The 14,713-nt window shown below is 35.9% G+C and overlaps 1 protein-coding gene across 8 annotated transcripts in view; it reads left to right on the top strand.

Moving 5' to 3' along the window:
- The window catches only part of KIAA0586 (KIAA0586 ortholog), a 125,367-nt gene extending 111,266 nt beyond the window's left edge, over positions 1–14,101 (top strand). For 5 of the 8 annotated variants that reach the window (XM_024731465.1, XM_024731467.1, XM_024731464.1 and 2 more), the window contains 2 exons: positions 6,359–6,415; positions 13,443–14,100. In XM_024731465.1, the coding sequence (XP_024587233.1) occupies positions 6,359–6,415; positions 13,443–13,594 (209 nt within the window). In that variant the 3' untranslated portion in view covers positions 13,595–14,100. Of the gene's footprint in view, positions 1–6,358; positions 6,416–13,442 lie in introns of all 8 variants that reach the window. The other 3 variants (XM_024731473.1, XM_024731474.1, XM_024731470.1) reach the window with 2 other exon arrangements.
- Positions 14,102–14,713: the final 612 nt, after the last annotated feature.

Here is a 14,713-nt window from a genome sequence, read left to right as displayed (position 1 = left end):
TGAAACTAACCTATTGGGTTTTTTCTCAACCTCAGGTTTTTCTGGAAGTATAATATACATACAGAAAAGTACACATAAGTGTACAGCTGAAAGAATTTTCAAAAACTGAGCACACTTGTAAAACCCATACGTAGCTCAAGAAACAGAATATTGCCAGCACCCCCAAAGCCCCTCACTTTCCCTTTCAGACACAGCTTCCACCTCCGAAAGGATAACCACTATTCTCACTTCTAGCAGCATAGATTAGTTCTCTTGTTTTTGTACTTTAGATAAATGAAATCATACAGAATGTATGGCTTCTTTCACAAGGCAAACCTATTGTAATTTTTAAGATTCTTTTAGTTTTCAAACCATTATGGCATGTTTTTATAAAGGATTATCTGAGAGGAATTTGTTTTAGTAGCTGTGTCATAGGCTGTTCAACCAACAGGAAGCACCCTGTAGATAAAGTTGTCTACTAAAACATCGTCTCTCCGTTCTCAACCACATTTTAATGCTGGAATGTCTCTCTAGACATTCCTGCCCCTGAAAGGCAGGAACTCTCTTTGTCATTACACTACACAGCAATACATCCAAGCACTTAAATGGTTTTTAATGAGCCTTAATAATTGAGTGTACATTATTCAAATAAATCATGTCTGCATTCAGGTTAGGTGGGTCATCTATTTTCTGAATTACCAATCAGTTTCCTGGCATTTGAATATAAGCTTTTATGCTGCCAAGATACTATTTCTGAAAATCCTATTATTGACAAGAGTTGTATACCTATTAGATATGCAGCCAATGAGTAACGTATTTGTTTCAAAAGTGTTAACTTCTTCTATATTTATTTAACTACTTTAATAATATTCCCTTTTTTGTTCCTTCAGTGAACTCAAATTAGTATAAAAGCACCAGCTATTCTGAATGTTACTAATTTTAGATTTCTCCTTATTAGATTTGTTTCAAATTCTGGATGTCACTTATTTAAAAACTCTTGTTTTGGGGGTTAAAAAAATTCATATTTTGGAGGCCTTCATCTTTATATCCTTGTTTTGCAGTTAACAGTCCTGTAGTACTATATGGTTTTCTTAAATACGTAAAGAATTTGTTTAAAACAATAATATAATGATTTACAGATTTAAGTATTGCTATACTAGTGATTCTTACTAAAGATAGTATTACAGAGCAGAAGATACATTTTCAACCAAAAATAAAAATTTTTTAAATACAAGAGTAGAACATAAAGCCCAGATTCCTATCCTTTTAAATACCACTTTTTGAAATACAACATGGTTACTTTCAAATTGGCACCATATAGCTACAAGATTTTGAATGACCATTTAAAATAAGTTATAGTACTGAAATACGGTGAGTGTTTGGAAGAAGCATAGTGTACAAGTGGTACAATCCCGGTACCGTTGGTGTGCCCTCATTTAAAGCTTTTTCAGCAGTATCCCTGCTTTCCCAGCCTTGGATTCTATTTCCAAATCTAAGATCATTTGTTTTTATTTTGTGGTACTTTTAAACATTTAAATAAAGGTTAACACATTTGCCTTTTGTGATAAAGGTAAAAGGATAAATTATATTCATAGGTAATTTATGACTCAATTTTTAGTCAATATTATCCACTCAGAATTTCCACAGAAATGTTAATAGAAATTTATAGATAAAATATTTAGAAATTTTCTCTTCTCATTCTTTCACTTAAATACCAATGAGTATTATGTTTGCTCAATTTTGAACAGCAGGGTGAGGAAGTGTAAGAACCAACAAACTTGATAAGCAGTTTTCAAAGCACATTGGCCATGGTGTAAGTTGTGTTTGCTACCTTAATCCTCACCTGCAGAGCACAGTATTCACACTTGCAGTAAACCCTGTCACCAGCAAGTGACAGTTATGAGGCAGCTACAGGAAAAAATGAGAATAGTCAACTCTGATATTGACATGGTAGCCTTTTTTTTAAACCATTAGGAGAAATCATTGTAGAGATAAAGATTCTCCCCCAGTTTGGGTACAGGAGAGTTTTGTTTATGGTTATAATAACAGCAATGACAATATGTAGTAGCTGCTATCTATGTTTACTTCCTTTATGTGATGCACTCTGCTAAGATCCTTAATCAGTCCAATTAGGTAAGTAATAGTCGTCTCATTTCATATTTGAGGAACCTGAGACTCAGAGAGGTTACATATTTTGCCCAAGGTTACACAGCTAATAAATGATAGAGCTAGGAGTCAAACCAAGTCCAATTCTGAAATCAAAGGCTATGCTCTTCAACATACTGTATATTTCCTTCATTGACAATTTTTTAAAAGTAGAACAGATAATTTCTGATTATTCTTACAGGTCTCAATATCTGAAGATACATCTTGGTAGAAGAGTATGAAAATGTTGGGTGGTGGGGAAAGAACTGTTTACTATGGGTTTTTAGTTCCTACTACTAATTTGTGACATTGATTTCTTGTCAGTGAACCTTCCTGAATCATGATTTCCTTATAAGTAAGGATAAGATCATCTCTGAGATCCCTTATAGTTCTACTGCTGTAATATGTGATCTTAAACCAAAAGTCTCCCTGTCAAAATATATTTTGAAAAGATTGCCTTAATGAGATCAATTTTTTGTCAACTGGGAAAAGTTAGAAAATAATCATAGGTTAAATAATAATACAACTACCACTTATTGAGTGCCTCTGTAGGCACTGCTCTAAGTTATTTATATATATCATTCCAGTTAATGATCATAAGAAACCTATGAGCTAGAAGAGGAAATAGAAGCACAAAGTGGTGATACTTCACGGAGTGTGGTATTTCTCCCAGGTCTCACAGTGGTTGGCACTGTGATTTGCATTCAGGTAGCTTAGCTTCTAAGTCTGTGCTTTTAGCCTCGAGCTTACAGCTGTCTCTCTAGTAAGAGTGTCTGGTTGTTATTTACTTGCCAAAAAAAATTTTTATCTTGCATACCACAGTATAGAATGAACGGAAAAAAAGCAATTTTTTCTAGAAAATGATCTATAAAAGATCATAGAGTATTATATCCATTCCATATAAAGTTTTCAGAAACACTGGTCAGCTGGATATTTCTTGAACAACTATATACAAAGAACTGAAGTAGGCATCTTAGGGAAAATGAAGAAAGATAATGGAGGAAACCATTTATTTGCTTGTCCTTTAAGGAAATCTGGCATTGCAGTAATTTTACTTCAGCCTATGAAGTGGCTTATTGGAGACATTCCTTTAAAAAAATAACAGATTTTGTATGTTATTTTAATTTAGACAATTTTGCTAATAATTTAGCTTTCTGTTGGCTGTAAAGAGATGACTAACATTTACTTGGTTTGGACTAATGAAATAGTTGTTATTTTTTTTAGTTAAAATTCATTTTTTAATAAAGCAAAAATAAGGTGCTTTTGAAAGTTTCAAGAAAATGTTTTTATTAAGCAAAGGACCTGAATATTAGAGAAAACATTCTCCATTTTTTATTGAAAAAAATGGAGTGTATAAAATTCCCATTTAGTTATTATGAATTTAGAAGAGTGTTCCATTATAGCAGCAACTCCCTTTGGGGGATACAATCCCCTTTGGAGTGTGAGCATGTCAGAATAGAAGGGAGCCCTTGTTGGTTTGAGAAAACCCCAGAAGTGATTCAGACTTTCACTTCTCCTACACCAACCCTCTGTTGAAAATCACTGGTTTAAAAAAGGTATCACAGCTCTTTTTTCCAAAGTATCCAGGTACGCTATTTAGCACCTTCTTTATTAATTTTTTATTTTTATTTTTTTTTTGGCTGCGTTGGGTCTTCGTTGTTGCACACACACTTTCTCTAGTTGTGGTGAGCGGGAGCTACTCTTTGTTGGGGTGTGCAGGCTTCTCATTGCGGTGGCTTCTCTTGTTGCAGAACACAGGCTCTAGGTGCACGGGATTCAGTAGTTGTAGCACTCAGGCTCAGTAGTTGCAGCACACAGGCCCTAGAGCATGTGAACTTCAGTAGTTGCTGTGCATGGGCTTAGTAGTTGTGGCTTGCGGGCTCTAGAGCACAGGCTCAGTAGTTGTGGTGCACGGGCTTAGTAGCTCCATGGCATGTGGGATCTTCCCGGATCCGGGATTGAACTCGTGTCCCCTGCATTGGCAGGTGGATTCTTAACCACTGTGCCACCAGGGAAGTCCTCCAGTTAAAGAGGATTGAGACAAAATGTCTTACTCTTTGTGGCCTCACCTAGTATAATAAACACATCAAAGGTATTTGTAAAAATTTTTTTAATTGAACCCTAGCTAGACCTAAGGTAGGTTTTCTTTTTCTTAGTTTCCACCCAGTTTTGTTTAGTCTGAAAGGGGTGCTGTTGCTTATTTCTTACTATAATACAATAGATTAGTTTGAATTCTGGGCTTCCAGGCAACCACCTCAGAGAAGACTGCCGTTTAATTTACTTGCTACAAACAAATGGTTCTTCAGTGGAGGGGGCCTCTGTGGTGGTACTGATACCTCTGCTTCCATGTTTGTACTATAGGTGCTATATAGAATCTGAAAGGTGCCTAGCAGTAACTTCTCTCACTGCTAACACTCAGAAACTTAAAGGCAGAGGGGGAAGTGAATGTAGATAGTGTCTAATAGTAACATCATAGTAAGCACTTTTAATGCTTTTAAAGATTTAAAAACTGTATTTAAAGATTTGTTTTTTAGAAACTATCAAAGTCAGATGCTCAATTTGGGCCAATTTTCAGATTATCGGTGTATAAGTAATTTGTATTTGCCTACAAATTTACCCTTATAAAATTATATTTTCTTCTAAAACTATAGTTTTTAAGCTTTAATTTTTCTTCATTGATCTGTATTGCCTTTAAGTTTTTTATTGAAGTATAGTTGACGTACAATATTATATGTTACAGGTGTACAATATAGGTGATTTACAATTTTTAAAGGTAATAATGTATTTATAGTTATTGTAAAATATTGGCTATATTCCTTGTGTTGTAAAATATACCATTGTAGCTTATTTTATACATAATAGTTTGTACCTCAGCAGATGAATGGATAAAAAAGATGTGGTGTGTACACACACACACACACACACACACACACACACACACACACAGTGGAATACTACTCAGCCATAAAAAAGAATGAAATTTTGCCATTTGCAACCACATGGATGGACTTGGAGGGTCTTATGTTAAGTGAAATAAGTCAGACAGAGAAAGGCAAATACGGTATGATATGACTTACATGTGGAATCTAAAAATTACAACAAACTTGTGAATATAACGAAAAAGAAACAGACTCACAGATGCAGAGAACAAACTAGTGGTTACCATTGGGGAGAGGGGAGGGGCAATATAGGTGTAGGGGATTAAGAGGTACAAACTGTTATGCATTTAATTTTTTAACATTTAAATATGTGTTTCCTACAGCGTAACTACAGTAGTTTAACATGAATGTTTGTCACCAGTGGGAATATATTGCTTGGCTTAGTGAACTATGTAATGCTTAAAATCACTTTCATTTAATTATCTTCTTTTAAATCCACCTGAAATTTTCGTGAAATAAAGGAAGCTTGAGAGATGACTGATTTTTATCTTAGAGAAAATCAGAAAATACTGATTATACCATACTGTAAATTTTTTCTGAATCATTCTGAATAACAGTGGTTATTAACAGTAACTGACGATATTTCAGAGCAGAGGTTAACAGCATGCCATCAACTGGGGCATATGCCTTAGGCACCCAGGGTATCTTTTTGGCCTGAGAACTATATGTACCACAGGTTTCTCTCTTCAGTTATTTAACTTTTCTCGGCTTTATAATTCTCTAGCTATAAAAAGAGTTTTTCCCCAGCCTATTTCATTTTAATATTAAAATTTGGCTTTGGTTTAACAGGGTAGTGTTCTTCTGTGCTCCCTGACAACTTTACTGGTTTTTTCACATGGATTGTGTTGGGCAATATGCCCCAGGCTGGCCTAGGGAGAAGGGAAATTCTAAACTTCTTTTTATAATGATTAAATCCTTAAGTAAGAGAATCTGTGAAAACTTTTAGGCTTGGAAGAAATGGCCCATGAGTTTCTCTTACTAAATACAAATAATTATGCAAATTCTTTCATGATCCTTGGTTTCCCCTTTTTCCTAATCTTCGATGCACAAAGATAATAATCTATTAGGTAAAGTATTATTCTATTGGCAGTCATTAAAATTCAGCTGTTTAACTTCCTTCTTTATATTAAGGCCACAAGGTCAGGCTTCTGTTTGCCTGATTTTATGAAAGTAACTGTGGGAGTGCATTTGGTTTGTGGGTTTTGTTTTTTTTTAACAGCAGGAATGAATCATGATTATTTCTATGCTTAACTGATTTTCTTATGAAAAAAATTTTTTAACTGTGGCTTCACCAGGTGATATGGATCGGACACAAATTGAACCCAGTCTGTACCTAGCATCCGTATTTACAGGTAAGATTTTTTACTTTAAAAGTTTCAGATTTTTTTCATTTCCTTCTTTCTTTCTCTCATAATAATCAACACAGTAGAGAAAATAATTCCAATTTTTTATTCTTTTAAAATATCTATAAACTTACCCCAGGTATAGAACTCCCTTCATGCACTAAACTCAACTCTCCAAAAGTTAGGAGACAAAAAAAATCTATCATTTCCTTTTGGAAAGTTTATAAAATGTTGAATTAAAAGGCTGCAGGTGTGGTATTCAGAGCACTGAGGCTAGTACTCGAGATAATTCCATCTGGGGGAGGTTATTTGTTGGGACAGGACACTGTTTAAACTTTGAAGTCAGTTTTAAACAAAGTGAAGCAGCTGGAACCTGGCATAAGAAGAAACAAATCTTTCACATTAACTATTGCTTTTTGGAGAAAAAAAGATTTGGACTTGTTTTTACAGGTGCCAATACATTTATTCTTCCTATAGGAACTGCTGTATTTTTATCTTAAATTATAAATTTTAAAATAAGCATTTGTCAACTCACTTAAAAAACAGAAGCAATAGTAAACTTAAAAAATGTAATAGGGTGTTTATTTCTAAGACACATTTTGGGATGAGACTCTAGTAACATTTTAAATCACTCTTTTAAACATGAAAGTAAGGAAAGAAATGTTTAATACTGACTAATTCTGTAAAGCGGAGGCAAATCTCGTTTTACATACTATATACATAACATCGAATGACCAGGCATCTTCTTCATCAAGGCTTGTAGTATTTGTTCTCAAGCACTGAAGCGCTGATGTTGCAAAATCTGTAGGGCTGGGTTAAGTATGTGAGGAGAATCGAATACAGCAGGATAGTTTAGCAGCTGCTTAAACAAGGAATTTAAGCAAGAGTAGATGAACCCGCGGTGGACAGGAAAAAATGCTTCAAGAACTCAGTAAAACACAGCTGAAATACTGTAACATTTTCATAGACATCTGGGAAGCAACTGTTTTGCTGGAACTCAGGGTTGATTTTAAAGACTGGATGAGGCTAAGCAAGCTGGTAGCCGTAAGGAACCACAGACTCTCTAGGTAGAAACAAATCAGTTTGGTTCAGCAATCATTTTAAGGCCCAGTGTATACCTAGCATTATGCTACAACTTTGTAGAATGCAGACGTAAACAAGACAAAGTTGTCCTCATGGGGCACATTTAACAGGAGCAACAGACCCACAAGCAAATAACAGTAATACAAGAGATAAGGTCACAGATGCTTAGTGTGTACCTACTGTACTAGTCACGTGGAAGACAATGAGTGTAAGTTGCAGTCCCTGCTCTTAAGGAATATATTGTCCAGTGGAAGTGACAGACACATAAATAATTACAGTGCAGTCTCCTAAGTGCTGCAGTAGCATTGCCTTCAGAGAATAAGGCATCTGCAGTTAACAGGAGAGGAACCCCTGTATTTCACCACTACGGCTGGGAAAACAACTCAGAGAGTGTAATTCATCTGCACACATTCTTGAGTATTTAGGGTCCGCAGACCCCTTAGAGACATTGATAGCTATGACTACCTGCCTCCCTTCCAAACTGTACTTATATGAAAATAATTTGCATATGGTTTCAGGGTATTCACAAATAGATCCTGGGTCACCCATCCACGGACTCTGGATTCAGATCCTTCGGGTACTTGATTAAAGATTATTACCTTTGTTTCCTTTTTAATTTTATTTTTAAATGTGCAGTGTATAAGAAACTCATCTTGATCTGCATGTAGAAATACCCAAATCCAGGCAATTTAAAGTCACTATACTATCTATTCGTCAACTCATAGAAGAATCCCATAAGTTTATGTGGCTTATACCACGTGCGGTTACTGAATCTGAGTGAGGAGTGTGCGGTGCTGCATTCTTCTGTGAACTTACTAAGAAATTTTTTACTTCTTTTCTCTGCTTGCCTCCTGTTGTTTTAGGAGAGAATACTCTGTTTGGATTCCTCTCAGTTTGCAAATAACAGAGACATAATAATGGGTTACCAACTGTTTGAAGATTAGAGTCAGAATCTAAAACCTGCTGATGAAATGGATTATCTAAACCTAAAAAGCTTTTAGAAAGTTTTGTATATGTATTTTTAAAAATACACATGTGATATACAGGCAAATTCTTAAATGGACATAAAAAATCTTGTATTATTACTTTATGACTTAGAATAAATTAGTTTTAGATTTTCTGTTCCTTAGTCTTACAATCAAAGAATAGAAAACAAAATTTCTTTATGAATTTTAAATATTTTTAAAGCAAAAAAATTGAATTTCAAATGCCTAAAGAGTTTTACAGATACGACTTAGGATGCTTCAAATACATGGTCTCGCTCAGTGACATCTCCTGCTTAAATGCATGCCAGGTTAAATGACGTACTGCCTACCCACGGAATCAAGGAATAATCTCCCTTTTTTAAAAACAAATCTGAAAACAGCTGTTGAAACAATTACATCATAGAGTAATGACATGACTGTGGAAAGTTAAAAAGTCAAACTTTGAAAGCATCAAACTACATTTAATATAGGTAGAAAATTTGTTTGCTTTAATGATGATTTATTAAGATTTATGTCTTTTCTTTAAAAACAAATTAAACTCTGTGAGGACCATAACTGCATATGAATGTGACTCTTTTTGCCTGTTAACAGTGATGCTTTTGAAAAACGTTTCCAGTCTAAAAAGTCCTCTTTTAAAGCTCTAAAACTGTGACTGTTTAGCTTGTGTAAATGAGCGCTTCAAAAAACCTTTCCAAAATGTACATTAACAAACACCTTTAGATAAGGTGATGCATTTTATTGATATAACTCATTGATTAAAACTCAGTTACTAGGGCTTCCCTGGTGGCGCAGTGGTTGAGAGTCCGCCTGCCGATGCAGGGGACACGGGTTCGTGCCCCGGTCCGGGAAGATCCCACATGCCACGGAGCGGCTGGGCCCGTGAGCCATGGCCGCTGAGCCTGCGCGTCTGGAGCCTGTGCTCCACAACGGGAGAGGCCACAACAGTGAGAGGCCCGCCTACCGCAAAAAGAAAACAACCAAAAAAACCTCAGTTACTAGAGTTAAAAGTAGCATAATTATTTGGAGGCCTTCTAAAGCTGTGGGGTTTTTTTCTTAGTGTATTTCAGTGACACATTCTTATCCCTCTCTCCTAAGTCGACTGCCTTTTGCAGCCCACTCTGAGGGTCATTGCCTCTTAGGATAATTTCTTTCCAGTTCCATAAAAGTAAGTGCTAATCTGTTTTAAGTGCTTTTGATTTGCCAGCACTATTCAAAACACTTTATATGCATTATCCCATTTAATCCGCGTAAAACCCTCTGAGGTAGGTACTCTTACCTTTATTTTGTAGATGAGGAAATGAGGGTTTAGAGAAGTTATGTAACTTTCCAAAAGTCCCTTATCACTCATTCTCCCTCGTACCGCTTACCTATTTTCCATTATAGCACTCATCACCGCCTGACATAATATATGTTTGTTTCCTTACTTGTTTGTCATTTGCCCTTCACATCCAGCTGGGATATGATGTCAGTGAGATTAGAGCCTTTGTTTTCTTCACTGCCGAAATCTCCAGAGTCTAGAACAGTGCCTGGCACATAGGTGCTCAGTTAATATTTATTGAGTTAACAAATGGATGAGCCTAGCCCTGCCCGATTATGGAATCCATGCTCTGTTCCTCCCCCTTCCTCTTTTACTCCTTCCCACACGAAAACCTCACACTGACAGTCTTGATGGGACCATTCCCAGGTGACTGAACAATAGACCTCATTTGGACCCCAGACTTGACTGATCATAAAGGGACTTGTGCTTGAAACTTCATCACTGCTCCTCTCCTTAGCTGCCCCTACCATTACATACCACTACTAAAATGGAATTTCCCTCAACAACCTTTAAAAATACTAATTTTTTATGTGGATAATTAAGGTATTTGGTATCAGGCAAAAAGCAGTGAGTTGTAGTCTCAGCTCTACCAATTACGAATTAGGTGAATTATACTAGACTCTTTTGAAAACCTTGTGTGACTCTTACCTTGTGTGACTCTTCATTCTTGGGTCTCTTCCTACTTATCTAACACTTCCCTTTTGTGTTCCTCTGTTTTCTCTTTATTCACCTTTCTTTGTCCTTCTCTTATTTCTGTCATCATTTATTTTGTTGTCCTCTTTTTCTTCATTGCCTTCCACATCTTTTAAGTCCTATCTCACCTGCTACTTCCACCTAATTTAAACCAAGTATTCCTCTACATGTTTATCTCCACTACTAGGTTTTAAGCTTCTTGAAGATGAGGACTATTTCTTTTTCACCTGTGTATCATCTTCTCAACACCATCTTAGCTCCACACATACAGTAGGCTTGTATAGATGTTTAGTTAGTGAGCATATGCTTTTGGAAAAGCCCACTCTGACATCTCTGTGCCTCAGTTACCTTTACCTTGTCTGCCTCCCAGAATTACTGTTAGGATGAGATAATATGATGGGCAAAAGATCTTTGCAAAATTTTAATTGCTGTATAAATCTAAGGCAGTAACTATAAGAAATAGCATAACTTTACAATAATTGAATTTAATATGTTCCTTGAGACTTGGAAACTTCTTCAAGGTCCAAAATAAAAAAATAGTTATAGCTCTTGTTACATCACTGAGCAATTTAATCAGTAATTTAATGTGCAGAGTAGAAAATAAAGGCACATGTAAAGCAGTTTTGTGAAACTGGATAACAAAGAAAAGAAGAATATCTGGCATCAGTGTAGTTTTTGACAGATACGTAAGTAATGCAAGGAATAGAATTTTTCTTAATCGGGGGAAGATAACATTTAATTTTACAGGTTGAAAATTAATTTTGCTCTCAAGCCTTAGTTATATCCTGTGTTGGTTTTTACTTTATTGACGAGGTAAGCTCTGATCTTGGATACTTCTCTTGGTTATTTTGTATATTCTGCATCACAGCTTTGTAAAATGTCAGAATATTTAAACAATGCTTATGTCCTATGAAGATTTTTTTTTTTTTTTTTTTTGCGGTATGCGGGCCTCTCACTGTTGTGGCCTCTCCCGTTGCGGAGCACAGGCTCTGGACGCGCAGGTTCAGCGGCCATGGCTCACGGGCCCAGCCGCTCCGCGGCATGTGGGATCTTCCTGGACCGGGGCACAAACCCGTGTCCCCTGCATCGGCAGGCGGACTCTCAACCACTGCGCCACCAAGGAAGCCCCTATGAAGATTTTTTAAAAGAAGTTCTTATTGTTTCTTTTTTTAAAATTTATTTCTTTTTAAAATTTATTTTTATTTTTGGCTGTGTTGGGTCTTCGTTGCTGCACTCAGGCTTTCTCTAGTTGCAGCAAGCAGGGGTACTCTTTGTTGCAGTAAGCAGGGGCTACTCTTTGTTGCAGTGTGCGGGCTTCTCAGTGCGGTGGCTTCTCTTGTTGCAGAGCACGGGCTCTAGGTGCGCCGGCTTCAGCAGTTGTGGCTTGCGGGCTCTAGAGCACAGGTTCAGTAGTTGTGGCGCACGGGCTTAGTTGCTCCACGGCACATGGGATCTTCCCGGACCAGGGCTCGAACCCACATCCCCTGAATTGGCAGGCAGATTCTTAACCGCTGCCCCACCAGGGAAGTCCCTTGAATGTTTATTTAATATATATTTTTTCAGCATTTAAAATGTGTTTGGCATCATTCCAGACACAGAGACTACAAGTATTGAATAAACCATAAGTTTATAAACAATAAGTTTCTTAATTTTAGTTTTTATCATATCCTGTCAGAGCTAAATTTCAACAAGTCTTTTCCTATTTAAAATATTTGTTCTATTTAAATTGATATAATAATTGTTTTCTTCTTAAAGGATTATGCTGTTGCATTACAGTTTGTAGTACTGCTATAATTATACGAAATCTTATTTCACGTTCCTCTTTTATTAAAAATAAATTGATACAAGTAACAAAAAGGAATGGTATATTAAAATAGTCTTTGTTAGACTTCCTAATATGAAAGGAAATTTTCTTTTACAAGTATTTTGATCATCTTGAACAGCTGTGATTGAGTCATCATTGAATCTCCAAAACTGACTTCTTTTACTGTGGTCCCTATAAAAACTTGATGGAAAATTTCACTTTATTACTGTGACAACTATTTTAAAAGTATAAAGGAGTTTTAGAAAAATTACTATGACTCTTGGCTCAGAGATGTCTTTAAGATTATTTAGGATAGTTTACTTTTAAGATGCTTATTATTATATATATATGGTAAGTACATGAAATTTGAAATGAGGATTTTTGTGGTCTTAAATAGTACCAAGTTGTCATTCTTTATGCTCTTAGGCAATGTGCTTTTTAAGCTTAGAGGAGTGAATTAGGTTATATGCAGATAGATATATATATATGTAGTCTACTCTGGGTTTTTTAAAACATATTAATGAATTCTTCATTTCAAACTGCCTCCCTGACTTGGTCTTACCTAGCATTTATCATCTGTACCACAGCTTTGGGCACTTGTATACCATCTTAGCCTATTCAGGCTACTATAACAAAATGCTATAGACTGAGTGGCTTTTAAACAACAGAAATTTATTTCTCACAGTTCTGGAGGCTGGACATCCAGGATCAAGGTACCTCTTCCTGATTCCTGTGTCCTCACATGGTCGAAGGACTAGCATGGTCGAAGGGGCTAGCAAACTCTCTGGGGCCTCTTTCATAAAGGCACTACTCTCACTCATGAGGGCTCCATCCTCATGACCTAAGCACCTCCCAAAGGCCACACTTCTTAATACCACCACACTAGGCATTAGGATTTCAATATATGAATTTTGGGGAGACATAAACATTCAGATCATAACATATACTTCTAAAATGTTGTTTCTTAATTGTTCAGGGGTGGAAGTGGAAAGGAGGGTGTATTTTACCTCTGTGACAAGTTCTGAGCACCTTGAGAAAAGAAATTATCGCAGATGCAGTCCTTTTTTGATCCCCAGTATTATTTAGGAAAATTTAAGGCACGTAAATACTCAGGTACACTTGTTTAGCTGAAGGAGTTTCTCCTTTTTACAGGTGGTAAAGCAGTTCCACTCTTCACTTCGCAGACATCACCTGCCAAGATGTCCGTGACGCCACCCTCAGTGAACCTGGAGGACTGCTCTCAGTCTCTGAGCATCAGCACTGTCCAGGGGGACACAGAGTCCTCGGGAACAGATACCTTCTGAATGTAAAGTGAGAGCCAGTACAGTATTTGTGCTGCTGGTTTTGAGGTCATTTTTCTCTGGCATAAAACTATCTCTCAGACCATTTTGATCCTTCTCAGACTATTTTGGTCCTTCAACATATTCAGAAAAACAATTTTTAATCTTTTATTAAAATGAAAAGTGTAATTTGGGTATTGAGGTGACATTTTAAAATAAAATAATTTAAATGGATATCATCATGAGTCTGTGTTATTTCTTAGAATCCTGAGGCAGTGTAGAATAGTGGAAAGGGCATAACTTTTGACATCTAAAAATTTATTCTACAGATATAATTATCTGTACTTAGTTATGAAATTAAGTTGCTCAAGGTTATTCATTCCAAATTTTTTATAAGAGCAAATAATTGGAAGCAATCTAATATCTCTCAGTAAGGAACTGATTAAAAAAGTGATAGTACAACTGAATACTAGGTGGCACAAAAAAGAATTTTAAAATGTTTATGTATTGATATAGAATTATCTCTGAGATCTATTGGGGTTTTTTTCATTGATTTTTAAAATTGAAGTACAGTTGATTTACAATATTATGTCAGTTTCAGGTCCACAGGATAGTGGTTCAGTATTTTTGCAGATTATATTCCATTATAGGTTATTATAAGATACTGGGTATAATTCCCTGTGCTATACAGTAAATCCTTGTTGCTTATTTATTTTATATATAGTAGTTTGTATCCGTTAATCCCAAACCCCTAATTTGTCCCTCCTCCCTTCCCTCTCCCCTTTGGTTACCCCAAGTTTGTTTTCTATGTCTGTGAGTCTGTTTCTCTTTTATATATACATTCATTTGTATTATTTTTTAGATTACACATATAAGTGGTATCATACAGTATTTGTCTTGTCTCACTTATTTCATTAAGCATAATAATCTCTAGGTCTGTCCACGTTACTGCAAATGGCAGTGTTTCTTTTTTTTTATGGTGGAGTAATATTCCATTTTATATATATATATACCACATATCTGAGATATATTGTTAAAGTGAAAAAGGCCATGTGCAGTATAGTGTATGAATTATGCTACCATCATTTAAAATGAGGTGGGAGGAATCCAAATATATGGCATGGATATACACATATGCTTACA

This window comes from Neophocaena asiaeorientalis, unplaced genomic scaffold, assembly GCF_003031525.2.
Source record: "Neophocaena asiaeorientalis asiaeorientalis breed wild unplaced genomic scaffold, Neophocaena_asiaeorientalis_V1.1 scaffold603, whole genome shotgun sequence".
Taxonomy (NCBI): Eukaryota; Metazoa; Chordata; class Mammalia; order Artiodactyla; family Phocoenidae; genus Neophocaena; species Neophocaena asiaeorientalis.
This window is presented reverse-complemented; position numbering and strand designations above follow the sequence as displayed.